The sequence below is a fragment of the Drosophila subpulchrella genome, unplaced genomic scaffold, assembly GCF_014743375.2.
Source record: "Drosophila subpulchrella strain 33 F10 #4 breed RU33 unplaced genomic scaffold, RU_Dsub_v1.1 Primary Assembly Seq354, whole genome shotgun sequence".
In the NCBI taxonomy this organism is placed as follows: domain Eukaryota; kingdom Metazoa; phylum Arthropoda; class Insecta; order Diptera; family Drosophilidae; genus Drosophila; species Drosophila subpulchrella.
The window spans coordinates 11,156,455-11,176,672 of record NW_023665577.1 but is presented as its reverse complement, the minus strand read 5'-3'; the positions used below and the strand labels follow the sequence as shown (position 1 = coordinate 11,176,672).

At 45.9% G+C, this 20,218-nt stretch overlaps 10 protein-coding genes across 10 annotated transcripts; 6 read left to right on the top strand and 4 right to left on the bottom strand.

The window, feature by feature from the left end:
• Positions 1-148: 148 nt before the first annotated feature.
• On the bottom strand, positions 149-1,793 carry LOC119560373 (high affinity copper uptake protein 1). The gene is made up of 2 exons (XM_037873779.1): positions 1,515-1,793; positions 149-941 (listed from the first exon to the last, which is right to left on the bottom strand). Exons 1-2 carry the CDS (start codon positions 1,584-1,586, stop codon positions 477-479), a joined length of 537 nt encoding a protein of 178 aa, XP_037729707.1. The 5' UTR covers positions 1,587-1,793; the 3' UTR covers positions 149-476.
• A 1,016-nt stretch (positions 1,794-2,809) lies between these two features.
• Positions 2,810-4,540, top strand: LOC119560510 (4-hydroxybenzoate polyprenyltransferase, mitochondrial). Its single transcript, XM_037873984.1, has 3 exons — positions 2,810-2,895; positions 2,955-3,952; positions 4,008-4,540. The coding sequence occupies exons 2-3, from the start codon at positions 2,978-2,980 to the stop codon at positions 4,215-4,217; spliced, it is 1,185 nt and encodes a 394-aa protein (XP_037729912.1). The 5' UTR covers positions 2,810-2,895; positions 2,955-2,977; the 3' UTR covers positions 4,218-4,540.
• Positions 4,503-6,139, bottom strand: LOC119560509 (eukaryotic initiation factor 4A-III). The gene is made up of 4 exons (XM_037873983.1): positions 5,895-6,139; positions 5,467-5,833; positions 5,218-5,409; positions 4,503-5,162 (listed from the first exon to the last, which is right to left on the bottom strand). Exons 1-4 carry the CDS (start codon positions 6,025-6,027, stop codon positions 4,655-4,657), a joined length of 1,200 nt encoding a protein of 399 aa, XP_037729911.1. The 5' UTR covers positions 6,028-6,139; the 3' UTR covers positions 4,503-4,654.
• Positions 6,140-6,320: 181 nt separating this feature from the next.
• LOC119560199 (axoneme-associated protein mst101(2)) lies at positions 6,321-7,138 on the bottom strand. The gene is given in 1 exon segment (XM_037873562.1): positions 6,321-7,138. A coding segment is annotated over 1 exon segment (798 nt). The 3' UTR covers positions 6,321-6,340.
• A 104-nt stretch (positions 7,139-7,242) lies between these two features.
• On the top strand, positions 7,243-8,577 carry LOC119560200. Its single transcript, XM_037873563.1, has 2 exons — positions 7,243-7,724; positions 7,788-8,577. The coding sequence occupies exons 1-2, from the start codon at positions 7,650-7,652 to the stop codon at positions 8,505-8,507; spliced, it is 795 nt and encodes a 264-aa protein (XP_037729491.1). The 5' UTR covers positions 7,243-7,649; the 3' UTR covers positions 8,508-8,577.
• Positions 8,578-10,011: 1,434 nt separating this feature from the next.
• Positions 10,012-11,075, top strand: LOC119560670. The gene is made up of 2 exons (XM_037874243.1): positions 10,012-10,054; positions 10,126-11,075. Exons 1-2 carry the CDS (start codon positions 10,012-10,014, stop codon positions 11,049-11,051), a joined length of 969 nt encoding a protein of 322 aa, XP_037730171.1. The 3' UTR covers positions 11,052-11,075.
• Positions 11,076-11,541: 466 nt separating this feature from the next.
• LOC119560217 (THO complex subunit 3) lies at positions 11,542-12,728 on the top strand. Its single transcript, XM_037873576.1, has 3 exons — positions 11,542-11,692; positions 11,758-12,292; positions 12,358-12,728. The coding sequence occupies exons 1-3, from the start codon at positions 11,603-11,605 to the stop codon at positions 12,693-12,695; spliced, it is 963 nt and encodes a 320-aa protein (XP_037729504.1). The 5' UTR covers positions 11,542-11,602; the 3' UTR covers positions 12,696-12,728.
• A 3,418-nt stretch (positions 12,729-16,146) lies between these two features.
• On the top strand, positions 16,147-16,993 carry LOC119560076 (protein SGT1 homolog). The gene has a single exon (XM_037873384.1). The coding sequence runs from the start codon at positions 16,284-16,286 to the stop codon at positions 16,824-16,826; it is 543 nt and encodes a 180-aa protein (XP_037729312.1). The 5' UTR covers positions 16,147-16,283; the 3' UTR covers positions 16,827-16,993.
• A 620-nt stretch (positions 16,994-17,613) lies between these two features.
• LOC119560780 (GDP-fucose transporter 1) lies at positions 17,614-18,949 on the top strand. The gene is made up of 3 exons (XM_037874406.1): positions 17,614-17,784; positions 17,843-18,566; positions 18,624-18,949. Exons 1-3 carry the CDS (start codon positions 17,708-17,710, stop codon positions 18,834-18,836), a joined length of 1,014 nt encoding a protein of 337 aa, XP_037730334.1. The 5' UTR covers positions 17,614-17,707; the 3' UTR covers positions 18,837-18,949.
• LOC119560779 (50S ribosomal protein L1) lies at positions 18,864-20,193 on the bottom strand. The gene is made up of 3 exons (XM_037874404.1): positions 19,936-20,193; positions 19,572-19,881; positions 18,864-19,513 (listed from the first exon to the last, which is right to left on the bottom strand). Exons 1-3 carry the CDS (start codon positions 20,124-20,126, stop codon positions 18,950-18,952), a joined length of 1,065 nt encoding a protein of 354 aa, XP_037730332.1. The 5' UTR covers positions 20,127-20,193; the 3' UTR covers positions 18,864-18,949.
• Positions 20,194-20,218: the final 25 nt, after the last annotated feature.

The following is a 20,218-nucleotide window of genomic DNA, read 5'->3' as shown; positions in this document are numbered from 1 at the left end:
TGCCATGTTTATAGTAAATTGGTGGCTGTCAGGACATAGAACTGGCACTGTCCTCATATCTTTACGAATTTCGTGTAATCCTGGTGATTTAACTTTGCGTTCTTATTTTTTGTTTCATATCAGATTGTTTGTGTTTTGAGTTGGAAGATCATGAAAATTACATAAAAAACTTTATTGTAAAATGGAAAGTATTGAGTGGTACGTCAATCGATTTAGATACATACGTGTTGTATAGGTTCTTGTTCTCATAACTACTATTTGTACAATATATTAAGTAAACTAGTTGACTAATTTATGCTACGATTACATCAATTACAATTAAACCAAGTGTAACTATCGAATAAAATTGTATTTTTAAACAACGTGTGTGATTACTTGGGGACGGGACTGTTTGATGTGCGAACCAAAACTGATAAGGGGTTAAGGTTTAACAATTGGTATACAAAACAGCAAGTAGTAGGAAGAATATCCTGTATCTAAGGACAGCACTCGCTCTCGTCGGGATTCTTCTTGTTCCAGCCGAAGAAGAAGTAGCCCAGGCCCAATCCCAGGACCACTGCCAGGCACAGCCAGTAGTTGAAGGTCATGAAGATCAGCATGAGCAGGTAGGAGATGACGATCTGCAGGAGGTTCAGTAGGGACTGGAAGATGTGCGACGAGGCGAACAGGCGCTGCCAGTAGCTCTGCTCCCTGGGCTCCGCCAGAGGGGTTTCCGAGCAGCATCCTCCGGATTGTGGAGCCTCGTTCTTCCTGCGTTGCTCCGCCGCCAGTCTCTCGCTCTGCTTCCGGGCTTCCCTGCGAGCCAATTGCTGGCGCAGGAACTTGAGGGCCTCGTACAGGAAGGACACCAGGAAGATGGCCAATGCGGACAGGACGAACTCGGTCACCGTGGATGCCACCCAGCCGCGCCACAATATCCGTTCGCAGTGGCCAGCATGGAACTTTAATATAGGAGTGAAAAGGGTTAATTAAAAATCGTATAAAATAATAGAGATGGCAGATAAGGGAGTAGTAAAACATCAAATAATAAAAGAGTATTATATCATTTTCCAAACCATTGACCATGATTTCAGGGGTGAAATGCTTTGCTAAATATTAATAAACTTTTTTATTAAAATAAACATAGTATACCCTTTTTTAATAAAATAAAAACAAAAATGAAAGCGAAACGAATTTTTTTAATTTTCTTTTTAACGTTAATATTTTCAACAGGTTCCCCAAAATTGAACACAACACCCTGTATACGCATATTCAATTTGTGTTTGTTGAGAGCGCCTAAAAAAGCGCCAGAGAGCAAATAAATCATTGTGTGCCTCATAAACATACGTACTAGGGAGTGACTAGCCAGAGAATTTAAATTCCATGTCGGGCGAGATACTTATTTGCTCTCCGGCTAAATCTCAATCAGCGAAACTGGATGAGTGACTTTAAAATTACAGCGTTTAGCGTATAGGTAAGTGAATTAATATTCATAACGGTGGACCGCAGAGATTGTGTAACTACTGGGTACTTACCACCATGATCATGGGACAGGATTTCTCCGTGCTGGCAGTGTCTTCCGAGCCGTGGTCATGATCGTGGTCCATTTTGAGTGCTTTTTTTTAAAACAGATATAGTCAACAAAAGATGTGGAAAATCCGACTGCCGATCGGGGAAGCACAGTGATAACAATAACCGCTAGACCTGAGGTTCTGAGAGCAGAGCGTTGACTGCTTGCAAGTCAGTGCTCGCGAGTGGTTTTTTAAAGAAAATCGACCCTAATCCCGCCGACGCGGCGATAGGCAAGTGCGCTTATCTATGAGAAATGAGAAAGGTTCGTTATCAACCAGTGGCGGCGATACCAACGATAGGCGAACCCTGTAAAATAATGCCAACCTAGATATAGCCATGTAAATAAACATAAATGTATTCTAATCTTAGTGAGGTAAGGCAGAACAATAGATATAATTTTAGATCTTTATCTTAGGTCTAGATAAGACCATCCTTGATCTTTGATTTTATCTTCGACCTGCCATTTTATTTATGGACTAAAGCCAAAGGTTCAACAATCGATTTGAGTGCAGAATTTATTGCAATCCAGATTATCAATCATGGGCTAATATATTCTCCCTGCAATTGTTGCTGTAATACATGGTGTCGAAACATTTCCATTCTTTCACTTGATCGAGTACGGTTTTATGGTACGTACTCCGCGTGCGATCATACAAACATACATGGGTATACATATAGCCCACGGAGCGATAGCAACCGACGGACGGCGGATCGCCGGCGGTCCGCCTTAGTCCACTTGGCTTTCCAAGAGTGTTATTTCTTACTGGGCTATTTCTAACTGGGCCCGAATGCCGCTGAAATTGATGGCCGTGCGCAAATCTGCTGCGGCCGTGTGCAAAAATTCTACGGACATTCCTGCGCCGTGGGCCAATTTCGAAAAATTGGGGACGTGCGCAAAGACTAACGATATTGCAGAGGGGTAAGTGGTTGGGTTATTAGTTAAATTGGAAAGCTTTTTGTTTTATCCGTTTGGCAAAGAAATTTTATGAAAAATGAATCAAATTATAGAAAGAATAACAACAGTATTAACAAATTTGACCAATTACTAAGGCTTAAAAATACGTCGTACACATAAACATATATTAAGAAATTGTTAATATGATTGTAAATGTTTTACGTTTCCTGGAAAAACAGAGTAGGAATTAAGGTTGAACTATAAAGCACTTGAATCTGTACTGCCTAATATTCAAAAATATGAATTTGAATTTTAAGCGCCAATTATGACAGTGCTACCAGACTTTTTTCTTTTTCCGCCCATCCGGTGTCACTACGCTCACCTTTTCCCGGGTGGCAACCCTGTGACATTCCCAACCAAAGTTCCACCAAAAATCTTGCCATTTTTCCGTGAGTTTTAACTAATAACCCGCCTCATATTAAGTGATTTGATGATTTAACTATTGAAGGGGTTGCTAAAAGGTGAATAGCAATGTTTGCGCTGAGACACCTGCGACTGCCGAGCGCGATGCACTTCCGCAGCTCTTACGCGGTGGCGGCAACAACAAAACACATGCTTCTCCGGCGACCAGCGCGTGTTTTGATTGGAGATCCAAGCGACTGGGATAGGCCGCAGATCCAAATCCAGGATATATCCTCCAGGTGCTCGAGTACCGCCACTGAACCCGCGAAAAGCCTTACGCCGGTGGAGGAACTCCTGGCAGCCGCCAAACCCTACGCCCAACTGATGCGAATCGATCGACCCATCGGTACCTACCTCCTTTTCTGGCCATGCGCCTGGAGCATAGCCCTCAGTGCGGATGCAGGATGCTGGCCAGATCTCACCATGCTGGGCCTCTTCGGAACCGGGGCCCTAATCATGCGGGGAGCAGGCTGCACGATCAATGATCTCTGGGACAAGGACATCGATGCCAAGGTGGAACGCACCCGAATGCGACCCTTGGCCTCCGGTCAGATCAGCCAGTTCGATGCCATAGTGTTCCTCTCAGCGCAGCTCAGTCTGGGCCTTCTGGTGCTGGTGCAGCTCAACTGGCAGTCCATTTTGCTGGGGGCCAGTTCCCTGGGTCTTGTGATCACCTATCCCCTTATGAAGAGGGTCACCTATTGGCCCCAGCTGGTCCTGGGCATGGCCTTCAATTGGGGTGCCCTTCTGGGGTGGTGTGCCACCCAAGGCAGCGTCAATTTGGCCGCCTGTCTGCCGCTCTACCTCTCCGGCGTTTGCTGGACCATAGTCTACGACACGATTTACGCCCACCAGGACAAGCTGGATGACCTGCAGATAGGCGTGAAGTCGACGGCTCTGAGATTTGGCGAGAATACTAAGGCGTGGCTGTCTGGCTTCACAGCAGCCATGCTGACGGGTCTGTCCACCGCAGGATGGGCTTGTGATCAAACGTTGCCCTACTACGCGGCTGTTGGGATAGTCGGAGCTCATTTAGTGCAGCAGGTATGATTCCCTTTATGGTCAATCTTTCCTAGCTTATTCAACTCCTTCATTTCAGATTTACTCCCTCAACATTGACAACCCCAGCGACTGTGCCAAAAAGTTCTTATCCAATCACCAAGTGGGACTCATTCTCTTCCTTGGCATTGTTCTGGGCACCCTCCTAAAGTCGGACGAAACTAAGAAAAAAACCCAAACCACTCTGACGACTTCTACGGCCAGCTCATATGTTCCATCGTTGCCCCAAAAGCCAGAAGTTATAAGCTGAGATAATCCATCACAGCGAAGGTTGTAGTGTTAATTAATGTTTATAGCGCGCTATTTTGTTCGCCACAACCAAAGTCTTTAGGTATCTGATTAGGTAAAACCGTGTAAATAGGCTTGTGACAATTGTTAGTTTATTTGCAATATTTTAAGTCTAACAAAAGATTACTAAGTGCACAGCTCACTTAAACATAAATTAACTTTTAATTGTAAATACCTGCCCTGACGTAAGAACTTACGTTAATCTCCTATCCCCGAAACCCCTTCTCCCATTTCTAAAACAAACTGGTTTCTGTATTAAATTCTTATGTGTTATTTATTATTATACAGATTTTGGTTGTCTATCGAAAGCCAAATACTCTTCAAATGTATTTACTTCATTCGTTTGTTGTTACGGCTAGGAAAAGATGCGTTACATAAAAGTAGAAATAGAATATTAGCTTAGATCAAGTCGGCCACGTTCATGGGCATCTCGTCGATTTGTGTAGAGTAGTACTGTTCAATGTCGCGCAGGATGCGGATATCGTCGGACTTGACAAAGTTGATGGCGACACCCTTGCGTCCGAAGCGACCCGACCGACCGATGCGGTGGATGTACAGCTCACGATTGTTGGGCAAATCGTAGTTAATGACCAGCGAGACCTGCTGCACATCAATACCGCGAGCCCACACGTCGGTTGTAATGAGGACACGCGACTGGCCGGCTCGGAACTCCTTCATGATCTCGTCACGCTCCTTTTGCGGCATGTCGCCGTGCATGGAGCTCACTGTGAAGTTGGCCTCGCGCATCTTCTCCGTCAGCCAGTCCACCTTGCGCTTAGTATTGCAGAAGATAACGGCCTGGGTAATGGTCAGGGTGTCGTACAGATCGCACAGAGTGTCGAATTTCCACTCCTCACGCTCCACGGCCACGAAGAACTGCTTAATGCCTTCCAGCGTCAATTCATCGCTGTAAAGGATTAGGGTTTAGATGTGGAAATGTCTATAGAAACAGATCATCTTACCGCTTGACCAAGATGCGAATGGGATCTGTCATGAATTTGGAGGTCATTTCGAGTATCTCGTGGGGCAAGGTGGCCGAGATGAGCACCACCTGTGTGGCAGGTGGCAAGTAGCGATACACATCGTAAATCTGTTCCTTAAAGCCTTTGTTCAACATCTCATCGGCTTCGTCCAGCACCAGCATCTTGATGGCCCTTTAAGATATACTTATAAATTAGTCGGTTCTTAAATGGGTCTTTCCAAAATCTTACCTTGTTCGCAGCACCCGTCGCTTGATCATGTCGAATACTCGTCCGGGAGTGCCGCTCACAATGTGCTGGCCGTAGTCTAATTTTCGGATATCCTCGCCCAGGTTGGTGCCGCCGATGCACACATGGCACTGGACGTTCATCATGTCGCCGAGGGCCAGGATCACCTTCTGGATCTGCACGGCCAACTCGCGGGTGGGCGACAGGCACAGGACCTGGGTCTCCCGCAGCGTGGTGTCCAGGCTCTGCAGGATGGAGATGGAGAAGGTGGCCGTTTTACCCGTTCCCGATTGCGCCTGGGCAATCACATCGCGTCCCTTGACAATGGGTTTGATGCTCCTCTGCTGGATGGCCGAGGGTTTCTCAAAGCCTTGGGAATTCAGAGATCTGGTTTAGCTTAAGATCGGCAAATGGGTATACACACCACTCACCGTACGCGTAGATGCCGCGTAGCAGCTCCTCCTTCAGGTTCATGGCGTTGAAGGTGGGAATCACCTCCACGTCCTCGCTCGTCTCGAACTCCACGTTCGAGAGGTCCTCCGCCTGGGCATTCTTTCGCGCCATTTTTACTGCTTATTGAAGTGCGGTTTTTGGCTGTTTTTAATAAATATTTACAATCTTTTCGGCTAATTTTCCAACTTTCACAGAAAAAAATGCGGTTGGCTTGAGTGTGACCGTATAAGAAAATACTTTTTATACCACTTTCATTTATAAAAAAATACTACAAATATTCCAATGCCTAAAAATATCGATACTATCGATTTTGCAGCCTTGTTTTTAAATGGCGCCAAAGTTCTACAATAATCTTAAAAATATATTTGTTTTTTTTAATGTTTTGTAACAAAATATAAACATGTTTATTGCCAAAACGGAACAATCAACTCAACTGTGTTTTCGCCGGGCTGCTTCTTCTCCTCCTCCTGCGCAGGAAGCTGCTCAACGATTGCAGATCCTTTCGCCTCAGCATCTTGATCTTGGACACCAGCTGACGAACTGCCTCGACCCGCTTTTGGGCCTCGGTGGCGGCGTCGCAGGCCTTCTTGGCGCTCTCCCGATTCTGCTCCAGATCCGTCTGGGCCTGGGCCAGGCAGTTGTGAAGCTCCTCCACCCGCCGCTTGGCCGCTTCGAGGAGACTGCGTTTCTCGGCGGCCTCCTTTTGGACCCTCACGGCCACTCGACGGATGTTTTCCAGACTGGTACCCATCTCCTGCAGCAGATTCTGCATGTTGGCGAGGGTTCTCTGAAGTTTCTCACGGATTTCCTTCGTCGCCTTGGCCGAGCAGGAGCTGGCGGCTATGGCTCGCTGGATTTCCTCGATGACCCGCCTCGTTTCGGCCAGACTCTTGGTGATCTCGTCCAGGAGCTGCTTCTTACCGTTGAGAGCTGCCTCCGCCGCCTTGGCCGCTTGCAGTGCCCTGTCCGCCAGCATGGCCTTGGCCCTCTGACCCGCCACTTCCGCGGCACACGGCTGTGCATCCTTGGCGTCCTTGGCATCCTTCGCCGCCTTCGAGGCCATCTGGCTGGCCTTCACGTTCGTCTTGCAGAAGCCGGCAGCCGGCTTGAACCGCGGATCGTTCCGGTTGGCAGATTCCGCAGTGCTCATCAGCAGGATGTTCACCAGAAGCAGCATCGAAACCAGGGACTCGTAACGCATCGGAAATCTCGCATCTTACATAAATCTCTAGGCTCATCAGGAAAACGAAATGTAGAGGTTTTTGTGCTGGTGATGTGACAGTCAATGAATTAAAAACTGGGATTTAACATGACTGATAGTCTCGTTTGATTATATGTCGTTTGGTAAATTTAAAGTTATTTTTAGAATTTTTAAATCTAGTTATATAACCATTATTTAATTTAAATATCACTCATACGACATGTATTTCAGTATTCGGTTTCCTCTTCCCTACTTCTTGATATCGGCCAATTAGAGTAAATAATGTACAAAGTATCTAAATTTTAAACAAGGAAAAATAATATATTTGATCAACGGCAACAGTGCACATGAGTGAAAAAATTTGAAGCCAAAGCTGAAACCCTAAATACAATTGCATAACACAAGTTGGCATTTAATTGACAGTCTTATTTGAAAATATAGTTATCAATAGAAGTTTCCGAAATCTCTCCCTATTGAAACATATATAACTTATGTGTAATATAATTTTAAAGAAACTTTTCCGAAGCTGAACATGGAATTGAAACCTGCGGTTATCCTAATTGTCCTTTTGGTCGCGGGACTTTCAAAAGGCTATAAGATGGCTCAGGTACTATGAAACCCATACAATTAAACTGTTAATCGAAGCTTCTTATGTCCTTATATCTTTCAGTCCTCCAATGAGATGGTGGGCTTGATCTCGGATCATCAGGGTGACGGAGACAATTGTCCTTCGTCATCCTCGGAAGGTGCCAAGTGCGGCATCAAAATGGACGGCAAAACGAAAATAAAAGCCTCCAACATTGCCCAGAAAGCGGCCAAGGAGGCCAAGGACGCATCCGATGCCCAGATGGAGGCGGGCGAGGCGGCAGCTCGTCAGGTGAAGCAGCAATTGGCCGACAAGGCACAGGCCGCTGCCAAGGCGGCAGAAGCGGCTCTGGCCGGGAAGCAGCAGATCGTGGAGCAACTAGAGTCCGAGGTGAAGGAGGGAGAGCTGGTGGTGCAGGAGGAGAGCACTCTCTTGCAGACCACCCAGACCACCTGCGCCGCCGCAGGACAGGCTTCCAAACAGGCGGCGGAGCAACTGAAGACCATCACGCAGGCGGTGAAGAATGCCCAGGACAACGTGGTCAATTCGGAGCATGTGGCGAATGGAGCCCAACAGGAGCTGGGTGAGAAGCAGCAGCTCGTGGACGCGGCGAAAAAGCGGGTGGAGCTACTACTCCGACAATTGGAGGTGGCTAGGGCGGATTTCAAGAACACCAAGAATGCCGCCGAGAAGGCAGCCTGTGCCGCCCAGGAGGCCAGGCAAAGGGCCACTCGGGAGCGCCGCAGGGCGGAACTGAGGCACCGACTGCGCATCAAGAGGGGACGCACCCACTTGGATCATTAATTTTTATATTTTCTATTTTACTTTTATTTTTCATTTATAAAAAGGATGTTATGTAACGATGAACACATCCACCTATGTATGTGAAGGGATCTATATAGATTTATGTGGGGCGTATGCTCAACACACCCCGCTAAACTTCCGACTACTCCTCCATGTTCGCACGCGGATTTGCGAGGAAGCGAACAATCATCGGACACCTGACGTCTTTACTCATATGCAATCTCACCCGGAGCGGGCATTTAAAGCGTCTCATGGCAATTAGAGGCTCTTCCATAATTGCGGCTGCAAATTATCCAATCGGCCAGCCTGGTAGCATTGACCCAGCACCATTATTGTTAACACAATGTTTGGTACATGGCCAACTCGCAAAGAAAACCATCAGCCAACATCCAACGGGTTTGCACTTTCTTCTGCCAGGCGACCCGACCAGTTTGTTTATAAATACATGGCGCCTCCGGTGGCCAACTGGCAATCGTCGTTGAGTCTCCACCGGATTTACTAAACACATTCGCCGCTCCCAGCTTTTCCGAGTGCGAAAGTAAAAGCGTTTTCCACCGAACCACCGAACCCGTCCATCCACATTGACTTCGTTTGGCGGGCGATCCTCCATTCGAATCAGAAGCATTTTGTCTTTGGCCCACACAGGACGCTCGTGTCGGTTATCCCAATCGTCGGAATCATCGAGAGGTGCGTTGGAGACGTCCACCCATCAAAACTGAGTGATAACCGGGTGATTTGTGTGCTGTCCAGTTTTGCTGGCCTTAAAACTAAACAGGTTCTCCTGTGGAACATATCATGTCGTGACACACTAACGACTTGCCGGTCATCCTAGAGCAAAGAAAGTGCACCACCATTTGTTTGTTAGCTAATAGGCAAAGCAGTAAGGCAACCGGTTGCCAAGTGATTATGATTATGCACTCAGAAAAAGTGTCCTTTAGGTGGGAAAATGTTTTGTGGAAATATAGGATGTCTTTTGATTCCTTTTAGGTTTCATAAGACAGAGTAAAAGCTTAGCTTTCTTAAAAAAATTGATATTTTAACAATAATGTGATTCCCTCATAGGAACAGACCTCTGGAGGTTTGGAGTAATTAAGCATTTTAAATCAAGGCGCTATTTCAAAACCATTTATTTTCGAATATAAAATTTATATTTAGAGTTACCAATAATATTTGAAACTTAAATAAGCCACCTTCTCACTTGTTAGAGAAGAAACGTTCTTAAAATGATGACAGAACTACTTTCAACTTTATTTTTCGATTTTGAAATAGAGATGCAAGTGGTCTGGATTATTTTGAAAGGTGGGAGGACAATTTTAAGAACGCTTTATTTCTGAATGTATTAAAATCCAGTTGATATTGTTTTTTTTTCAGATATTTTAACCCAAAGGAGACACTCTAAGTGCGACACAGGAACACATTGCCTTCCACCTGCGGCGATCACGAGTCTTCCGGTTGCGCGCCTTTCTTTCGCCAACTGCTCCATTGCATAATCGCCAGGGAAGAGATGCCATCGCTGTTGCAACTGCTGCTCCTGACGCTGTTTTTGGGTGAGTCTTGCCGCCTGCCGACTTCCTTATGCAAATCAGGCTTAATTGGGGGATTTCCCTCTGTGATTTAGTGGCCATGCCGGCGCTGGGTCGCAAGGTGAAGCGGAAGGAGGCGCACTATCACCACCTCGTCAATGTGCCGCCCCCGCCACCGCCTCCATCCCACCAGGGACCAGGTCCAGTGCCTCAGCAAACGGCGGTGATCGAGCACGAGGTGCCACCCTACACCTACGAGGCCATTAACCACGATGAGTTCGAGCCGGCCAAGGTGAAGCTTTCCCACTACGAAGGCTCCTCCGATTACATAGTGCACTCGCTGCATGGGGGAGGAGGAGGAGGAGGTGGTTACCTGGCCGACAATGGACTTCGCAGCATCGCCAAGGGTTCCGCCGATCAGGCCTTATCCGCAGTGGCCAGTCAAAATGCAGCTGGCAAACAGGCTTCCTATGTGGCCAAAAGCACTCTAGCGCAAGCGGCAGCCCAGGCAGCCGGAACTGCGGTGGCTGTACTAAAGGGCAAAGAGGTGCTGCTCCATCGACTGGAGGATCAGAGCGTGGAGGCCCACAAGGCGATGGAGAACGAGCTGACCCAGCTGCAACAGGCAAAGAGATCCGCAAAGGCGGCCCAATATGCCGCGCAGCAGGCCATCAACCATGTGAGTGTCCTGACTGCCGCTCTTAACAATGCCCAGTCGGCCTCCGAGTTGGCTCAGAAGGCAGCATCCGAGGCTGCGGCCGAATTGGCCTCCCAAATCGATATGGTGGCCCAGGCCAAGACCAAGTTGGAACACGCAGAATCGCAGGCTTATTCGGCTCGGTTGGACTACGAGGAAACCCGGGATGCGGCGGAGAAGGCCACCTTGTCCGCCCAGGAGGCCCACCTCAATGCCAATGATGCCGCCCTGCATGCCAACGTGGAGCTCGGCGAGACGGTTCACATCCACGACAAGAGTGACCGAAATGTGAGGGATCCACCGCGGAATCACCGACGTCCATGAGGCACTGCCTCGATCCACGCTTTTTTATCCTTATTTATTTGTTTTCCTTATTTAATGAATATGTTGTTGCAGCGATTCAATAAAGTTCTGTTGATAATTAACGCTCTCTCTTTGTAGTTCAATATTTTGAGTGCAAGCAGTAGCGTAATTAATGAAAGAGGTAGTTTCCAGAAACTCGTTTAAAGTTTTCTATTGACTATGCTGACATAAATGAACCTATTTTTTTCATGTTAAATATTTTGAATCATTTTACTCAATTACCAGAAAGACAACAAATCGGTTTGAATAATCTTGAAAATCTCATATTACGTATTAAAATAAGTTATTTAAGTTTGAGAAACTTGGACTACAAACGATATATTTAAATTTACCGCCATTGCAAAGACATAAACCGTTATAGTGGTGCGAGTCTTGGCTAACTCTGATTTTGACCCTTTTTTTGGGTCTTTTATTAGGGTGTATTTTCGTAAGTCACGTACGGTCACTCTTTTGTTTACAAATAAAAAAAGCCGGGTTAAATTTTTATAAAATAATAAAAATAACTAATAACTATGAGTCGCACGGAGCAAACTTTCGACGACCTGAAGTCGTACTTCCGGGGCCACAGCAAAATACGGGAGCAGCGGGCGCACATGTCCAAGGTGAGCACGATTTCCCGCCAATCCTGGGGGCTCCTCTCTGAAATCCGAAATCCTCATGTCCACAGGTGCACTCGGTTTGCTGGAACGCAGATGGTCGTCACCTGGCCTCCGGATCCTTCGACAAGACGGTGGCGGTCTACTCCTTGGAGCGGGATCGCTTCGTCAAGGGCAGCATTTACCGGGGACACACTGCATCCGTGGACCAGCTGTGTTGGCATCGCACGAATCCCGACCAGTTCGCCACCGCCAGCGGGGACAAAACCGTGAGAATCTGGGACATACGCGCCGGCAAATGTGTTTCGGTGACCAACACCAAGGGAGAGAACATCAACATAGCCTGGTCGCCGGATGGCAAGACAATCGCCGTGGGCAACAAGGAAGATCTAATCACCTTTATAGACACGCGCACGAATAAGATCCGCGTGGAGGAGCCCTTCAGCTTTGAGGTCAACGAGATATCGTGGAACAACACCAATGATCTGTTCTTCCTAACCAACGGACTGGGATGCATGCATGTTCTAAATTATCCCAGCCTGGAGCACCAGATGACTCTAAAGGCGCATCCCGCCAACTGCATTTGCATAGAGTTCGGACCAACGGGTATGGAAGTCTTACTCACTAGCAGAGTTATCACGGAATTTTGTAACACTTAATGTATTTTCCAGGTAAATACTTTGCCACTGGCTCGGCCGACGCCCAAGTCTCTCTGTGGGATGCCAACGAGCTGGCCTGCCTGCGCATGATCAGCCGCCTGGAGTGGCCCGTTCGCACCATATCCTTCAGCCACGACGAGCGGCTGATAGCCTCCGCCAGCGAGGATCTGATCATAGACATTGCCTTCACCGAGACGGGAGAACGTGTGACCGACATCCACGTGGATGCCTCTACCTTCACGGTGGCCTGGCATCCCAAGCAATACCTCTTGGCCTACGCCTGCGATGAGAAGGACAGCGACAGGCGACGGGATGCTGGCAATGTTAAGATATACGGCTTTCCGGAATAAACCTTAGTTTAAGGCACAGCACTGCTAGTAAAAACCTACGTTTGCTTTCCAATTATAGTGGAGTGTAACTTTATCGCCCTACTCTGCTCCAAATGATCGACTTGAAAGTTGACTAGGTCACGTCGCTGGCCAGGCAACAGGATTATCAATTGCAGGGCTTCGCCTTTGAACGTGTTCGTTGCTGCAATTTGAGTTTTATCTTCTTCGGCACGCTTTTATGGCATCACAGGACGGACCGGGAGCCACGGGCTATAACCTCCTGTCTGCTGCTTAATACTGCATCAAGCGGGAGGTAAAAGGCTGCCTTTGCCGTGGCAACCACTTCACTTTTATCATGCAAATAACGACACTGGCGGATGCTGACCTAATAAAGGCCAACGGTTATGGCTTCCTACATTTTAAGCTATTAATCAGTGGTCGCACTCTGCGGCGGGCTAAATCCGGGGAAGGGATTGCCTGTGACTGCCGTGTTTTCCCAAGTTGGTGTGTATGAATTGGCTCCATTAGCGGCGAAAACTTGAGAGGAAAAGTTTTCGGGTGGCTGCTATTTTTTCACCCTTGAACTGTCTGCAATGCAAGTGACAAACAAACAGGACGAATAGGATGGGGGTTTCTTATGTGTATATGTATCACTCATAGGTTGTGTATCCCTTCCGCGTGCCAAGTGCAGCGTCTAAAGCTATTTGTATGCCCACCGCACATTTCCCGCCAAGTGCACACCGAATTCTCCGCCCACCACCCACTCACCTCCTCGAAGCCACGCCAATATTTGCTTTACTAAAAGTTTTCGATAAATTTCGTTTTGAACTGCCAGTTCCGCTTGGTTGGTGGGTGGTGAAGGAATAGGGAGGGAAGGGTCGAAATTGGATACTTGCTGTAAATAATGAATCGCAGTTAATTGCTATTAATGGGCTTAAAGTGCAACTTTGGTCAAGGGCGGTAAAAACAGCCAACTATAATTTCTAATAACTAAATAGAGATGTTTTCACCTATAAACGGACAATTCAAACAATATACAAACCACTCATTCTCTTATTTATCTACACAATTCGAGCATAGATCCAGCCCGTTTTTAAACTCAAAAGACAAGGTGTACAAAAAAGTATAGTGCTGTGATTTTTAAAAACAAAAGCTCAAAATAATTTTTGTTTTTAACTCATTTGAATATATACATTTAAAAAAGGTTTTATCTTTGACTTTTTGAAAAAATCACAAATAAGTCTTATCAAATATCTCTAAAAATACAAATTATTTTTAAATCTTTAAAAAACTAAAAAAAAGATCAAACTAAAAATTACAACCGTAACGGTCACTGATATAATTAAAAACATTACAAGAAAATAATAGATTTAAAATAAAGAATTTAGTCTTATATTTTGCAATTATTTACAAAATCACGGAGGAGGATTGGGAGGCATCTATGGCGGTACATAGACTATATACATACTTACAATTAAAACTTAAAAAATTAAATTAAATTCAAATCAGATTAGTAAATATGGGGAGAAAATGTCAGGGTTGTGAGTCCAAAAAAAAAGACAAATATATAAAATGTATCTAAAATATTGATCTACGTTGGCTGCTTTTTAAGTGTCTGGCCTAAAGAAAATAAATTGAAAAAACCTTAATTTTAAAAAAATAAATACGATTTTGTACCAAAAATCGAGTTTGTTTTCTTCATAAAGTGTTCCATTTCCATTTCATTTCCGCATTTATCGCATGCGAGAAACAATGTGTTCGCAAATGTAAAAACATTTTACATTTACTGTTTTACATTTCTGTACGTTTATCGCATGCGAGAAACTCAATTCTGTCAGGAGGATTTTTTCTAACAGGGAGGAGAACGTTTGCAGCCAAATGTGGATTTAACAGCTGCGCTGAATCAGCATCCTGCTCCTGCTCCGTTCGTTTTGCAGTGCAATTTCTTCGCCGAGATAAAGGACTTTCCGCAGTGGGCCCAATTCCGGTTCCGGTGTTCATTCCGAATACGAATACCATCAATATTTGAAGAGCTAATAATCATTTAATTCTTACCAACTGATCGCAATGGACCTTAAATAGATTTTTTTGTATTAGTCCTCGGTCGTTCTGACGGAACCTGTCTAGGAACAAGGCCAAAATGGGGGGCGGTTCCGTGAACTCCACAATTTGTAAATATTGATCTTTACATCCTCACTCCGTGCACTTTGGGGGAAATAGCTCCTTCCTGACGCCTTCACTGAACATCCTAGCGAAGGACTCGACGGACCCTTCTCCTCCTGATCCATTGAGGTACAACAGGTGCGACCTTATAAATGCCCTATTGAACTCCATCGAGCACACTAAACACTATTGTCCAATTTAAATTAGTATTTACTCATTTGTTTTGATTTAATGCTTATAAGTGTAGAATGTGACAATAAAGCTTCAAACATATATTTTAGAATTTATTTATCTAGTTGTTTTTTCATTTCTACATTCGCAATAATATGAACAATATGAACATAGTTAGTTTGGAGCAAAAGTAAGTATTAACTATTGAATGATGGCCCGCTTAAATAAGTTATTATCACTGCAATGGAACCCATTTTTTATTTATTCTTAAAATGTAAATTTACAAATTCTTAAACAAAACATAAGAAAATAATCGAATTATTTTCATAAAGAAAAAAAACACAAAACTAACATGTATACTCATTTTTTGCCCTTACCCATACTTTTATGGGTATAAACTTCCCTTTTACCCTTGTTTCTTTGTAATTGTTCTTCAGTCCTGCACACATAATGGCAAATTTATAGGGAACGCAAACATGATAAAATGTAGCCTGCGAGTCAAAAAATGTAAAAGGGAAAACGCTTTCCAGTCAGACTTTTCACTTCTGCTGTCACTTTGGACAAACTTTGGAAACGCAACGATTTAGAGGAGCCTGGGGGAATGAAAGGGGAGCAACATTGAATTTATGTCGGCTGTCGTCGGGAGTTATGCGCTTTCGACTGCTGTTCTCCCAAAACCAACGTATTGATGGCCAAAACTTTAAGTGCACGTAAATTGGCCAAAACTTTGTTTTAAGTTTTCTGCGGTTGGCCATTTAGTTTTCAAAAAGTATATGTTTCTTGTAAATAGTTTTTCTCTTCTTGTGGGTAAACACACAACTTACGGTTTTGTGGTCTTATTAGCTAATAGCTGACGGATTTGTTTTGATATTTCTGGGGAATTTAAATGATTCCACAATAAATATGAAATTGAGTAAGATGTTAATACGCGGGCTTTTTTAAATTGCTGGCAGTGTTAGAAAATAATAAAGAAATTAGCACTTCCACATGGGTTAAGTATTTGTTACAGTCTTATCTAGGTTCGGAACCATTTCTATTAACGTTTTCAACCAAAAGTTGCGTGGTAAAATAATCGATGGTTCAAAACTTTGATGCATCGATGTTTTCAACATCACTAAGCTATCGATATTTAATATACATCGAATCTGTTTAGTTGTCATATGTCCGATAATTCTGGATAATTCCGTCAAAAATACAATCTGCGTTTAGTGGGCGAAATTTAGAAATAGGGGTCTCCCCAATCAAGTCGCAGTACTTTGCAACAGAGTCAGCAAGATGTCCGTGCGCCACGACTGGTACCAATCCGAGACAAAGGTGGTCATCACCGTGCTCCTGAAGAACGCCGCCGATAAGAACTACGCGGTGGGGATCTCGCCGAACCGCGTCCACATGACGGCCGATGGCTACGAGTTGGATCTGAAGCTCCAGCACCCCATCGTTGTGGAGCGGTCCTCGCACAAGGCGTTTTCCACCAAAGTGGAGATCACCCTGGCCAAGGAGACGGGCATTCGCTGGGATGACCTGGAGGAGAAGGCCGTGGTCGCGGCTGCTCCCCCAAAGCCCAAGGCCAAGAACTGGGATCAGCTGGTAAGCGAGGAGGAGAAGATCGACGAGAAGGAGGCCAAGGGCGAGGCGGCCCTCAACAACCTGTTCAAGAAGATCTACAGCACATCCTCGCCCGAGGTTCAAAAGGCCATGAACAAGTCCTTCTCGGAATCCGGAGGCACCGTTCTCAGCACCAACTGGAACGAGGTGGGCAAGGAGAAGGTCACCGTGAAGCCGCCAGATGGAACCGAGTTCCGCGAGTGGGAGAAGTAGGGCGGCATACCCATATTTCCCCTGTATTTATAAAGTCAGAGAGAGAGATTCAAGAGAAACACTAAATATATATATTTTTACGCATGGATCAGCCGACGACCAAGAAGAAACGTTACAAACATAAACTAAAAAGAGCTGTTTTGAATAAATTTGATTTAAGCATTGCACTTGTCGGTGGAGTCTTCTTTTGGGGGCAATTACCATGGCAATTAATGAGTTATAAGACAATTCATTTTTTTTGCCATGGTAATACCAACTCTAGCAGCAGTTTTATGTTTCTAGTTAATCTAGACTTAAAATATAAACAGAAGTATTATACACTTGTTGTTATGAGTATATGTACAATGTACATGGAGAAGTACATATGTATGTGCATACATTTTTGATCAGCCATGTTCTAGCGATGAATCACTACATAGGGCATACATATACACTTTTACGAACCGTACTCTAAATAAGTGAAATTTAAATTGCGACCAAGCTTCCGCTTATAAAAACCATTGTAGGTTCTGTTTCGGAACATATTTTCGATCCCGCTTAAAAGAAAGAACCCTCAAATGAAAAGATATTAAAGTCTTATTTGCTTAGATAAAAAAAATAATTATTTAGTTTACCTATTTAGAGGTCGTCTATTTAACATATAAATTAAAGAATTGATAAGAAAGATTGATCAGGACTCTTAATTATAACGCTCTTTTATATTTTGCACTGAGTCCTCATTTCTACCTTGCGGTTAATAACTTTCAAAGCCCCCCTCGCACTCAACAGAAACGTTCTCATTGGAACAGCTGATCGCCAGACCGGGTTGCAGATACGTGTAAAAATAACGCACAATTATTTTTCCCTCGCACAAATAGGACTCCAGTGCCCACAACTCCAAAATGTACAAGAATCTGGAGGAGCACAACCGGCTGGTGAACAAATACCTGAAGATATTCTTCGTGGTGGCACTTTACTGGTGAGTAATGAAGAGGAGCCTGTTTTGCGGCCCATCTGAAATTGCATGTCTTCCACAGGTGCACCTCGATACTGACGGTCTTCGTGAATAAGCACCTGCTAAGCAGCGATACAGTGAACCTGGGTGCTCCGCTTTTTATGTCCTGGTTCCAGTGCGTGGTCTCCACGTTGATTTGCTTTGTGGCCAGCCGTCTGAGCAGGAAGTACCCGTCGGTCTTCTCTTTTCCCGAGGGCAATCCCCTGGACATCGACACTTTCCGCAAGATCTTGCCACTATCCGTGCTCTATACTCTGATGATCGGGGCCAACAACCTGTCGCTATCCTATGTCACAGTGGCCTTCTACTACATCGGCCGCTCCCTAACCACAGTGTTCAGTGTGGTCCTCACATATGTGATTCTCCGCCAGCGAACCAGCTTCAAGTGTCTTCTATGTTGTGCCGCTATCGTCATAGGATTCTGGCTGGGCGTGGACCAGGAGAGCCTCACGGAGGTCTTTTCCTGGCGGGGCACCATCTTCGGAGTGCTTAGCTCGCTGGCCTTGGCCATGTTCTCCATTCAGACGAAGAAGTCGCTGGGTTATGTCAACCAGGAGGTGTGGCTGCTCAGCTACTACAACAATCTGTACTCCACGCTGCTCTTCCTTCCTCTCATCATAATCAATGGCGAGCTGGAGACCATTATAACGTATCCCAACCTGTGGGCTCCTTGGTTCTGGGCCGCCATGACCCTGAGTGGAATTTGTGGCTTTGCCATAGGGTTTGTCACAGCTCTGGAAATCAAGGTAATCAGCTAGTGAATCCACGTGTTAAACGCTTATCTAATTCGATCGATATTCCAGGTCACATCCGCTCTGACGCATAATATCTCGGGCACAGCCAAGGCCTGCGCCCAAACGGTGATTGCCACCCAGTATTACCATGACGTTCGATCGGCTCTCTGGTGGACCTCCAATGTGGTGGTCCTGGTGGCCAGCGCCGCCTACACCCGTGTCAAGCAATTGGAGATGCTGCGCCAGCACCAGCAACGCAACACCGCCACCCAAAAGGCTTAGGAGCAATATAACGCTGCCAAAGTAATGTAGACTGTTTAGGACTCTAGGAAGATGTAAGTTTAAAGTATGCACAAACGATCCATCAACAAAAAATACATAGGCTTCTGTGTTAACTAATTGGAGGCCACGGCTTCTTTGCGTTCCGCTGGCTCTTCCTGCTTTTTGGTCTCCTCCCGTTTCACCTTCGCCGTGCTCTTGTCCCACATCTCTGGCACATAGACATAGGGATCAATTTTCAGCTGCTCACTGCTGGGCGGGCTCTTCAGCAGGACTCGGGTAATGAAGCGACCCTCGCGCTTGGGCCTCATGGTGTTGACATCCTGCAGCAGGAACTTGAGGTTCTCCTCCAGCTTCTGGGCATCCATGTCCAAGGTGCCCACACTGGCGGTGATCAGGCCAAAGTTCTGCTGGTTCTCATCTTTGGCAGCGCTGTAGCTAATGCCGCTTGAGAACTTCACGATCATCTCGGCCAGATTGGTGCCGAGTGTCTCGCTCTTGGGATTGGGAAACTTGCGCTTCATCAGGCCACGCAGGGCCACCAGTTCGGCCAGGATGTTGGGATGGGCAATGACGTACTGGTAGTCGGAGAGCAGCAGCTCACCGTTGGTTATGTCCTTGATGAGCTCCACGCCGCCGACAAGCGAGGCTCCAGCTTCTCTGGCCTCCAGGACTTCGTTCTGGAAGGGAATTTCAAGATGTTACTGAAGGATTTATAAGCTAAGTAGCTCCACTCACATTTCCCTTGGTGAAAACTATAATCTTGCGCTCCTCGCCATGCTCAAACTTGTGCGGAATCATGGCCATGCGCTGGAAGTTGTCCACAAACCGGGTGATCTTCTCTGCCTGCATGTTCAGTTCGATGTCCACATTGAGGGGAGCATTGGGTACATTGTACATGCTGGGATGATGGGTCTCCCGGTGACACTGGATGGCCTCCTGCACGGTGTAAACCGGCCAGCGGTAGTAGCGGCCCACATAGCAGTCGTCTTTGGGCACCTGTTTCCAGGAGTCGTCCACATGTTTGTCCGCCCGCTTAACGTTGATTCTGGGAATGGTACGAGGTTAGTTTAGGATTTTGTACTGAGACTCAAGCACCTACTTCTTGTTCCGCTGATTGTGAGGAATGAATCCCACCTTCTTTACCTCCACTTTGACTTTCTTCTTGCGGGCCTTCTCCCGAGTTCCTTTGCGGGCCGCCTCGCTCACGGCGGACAGGTGCAGCAGGCGGAGGGACTCCATCGTGGGTTGGCGCAGGGCCAGTGCCCTCATGGAGGTCAGGATGGACTGCATTTCTTTCAAAAATAAGACTATTTACCGGGATCTAAACTCTTGCTTTGCATAACCTCGCCGGCCAGAGTTGCCAGCTTTTGTGAGGAAAGTTT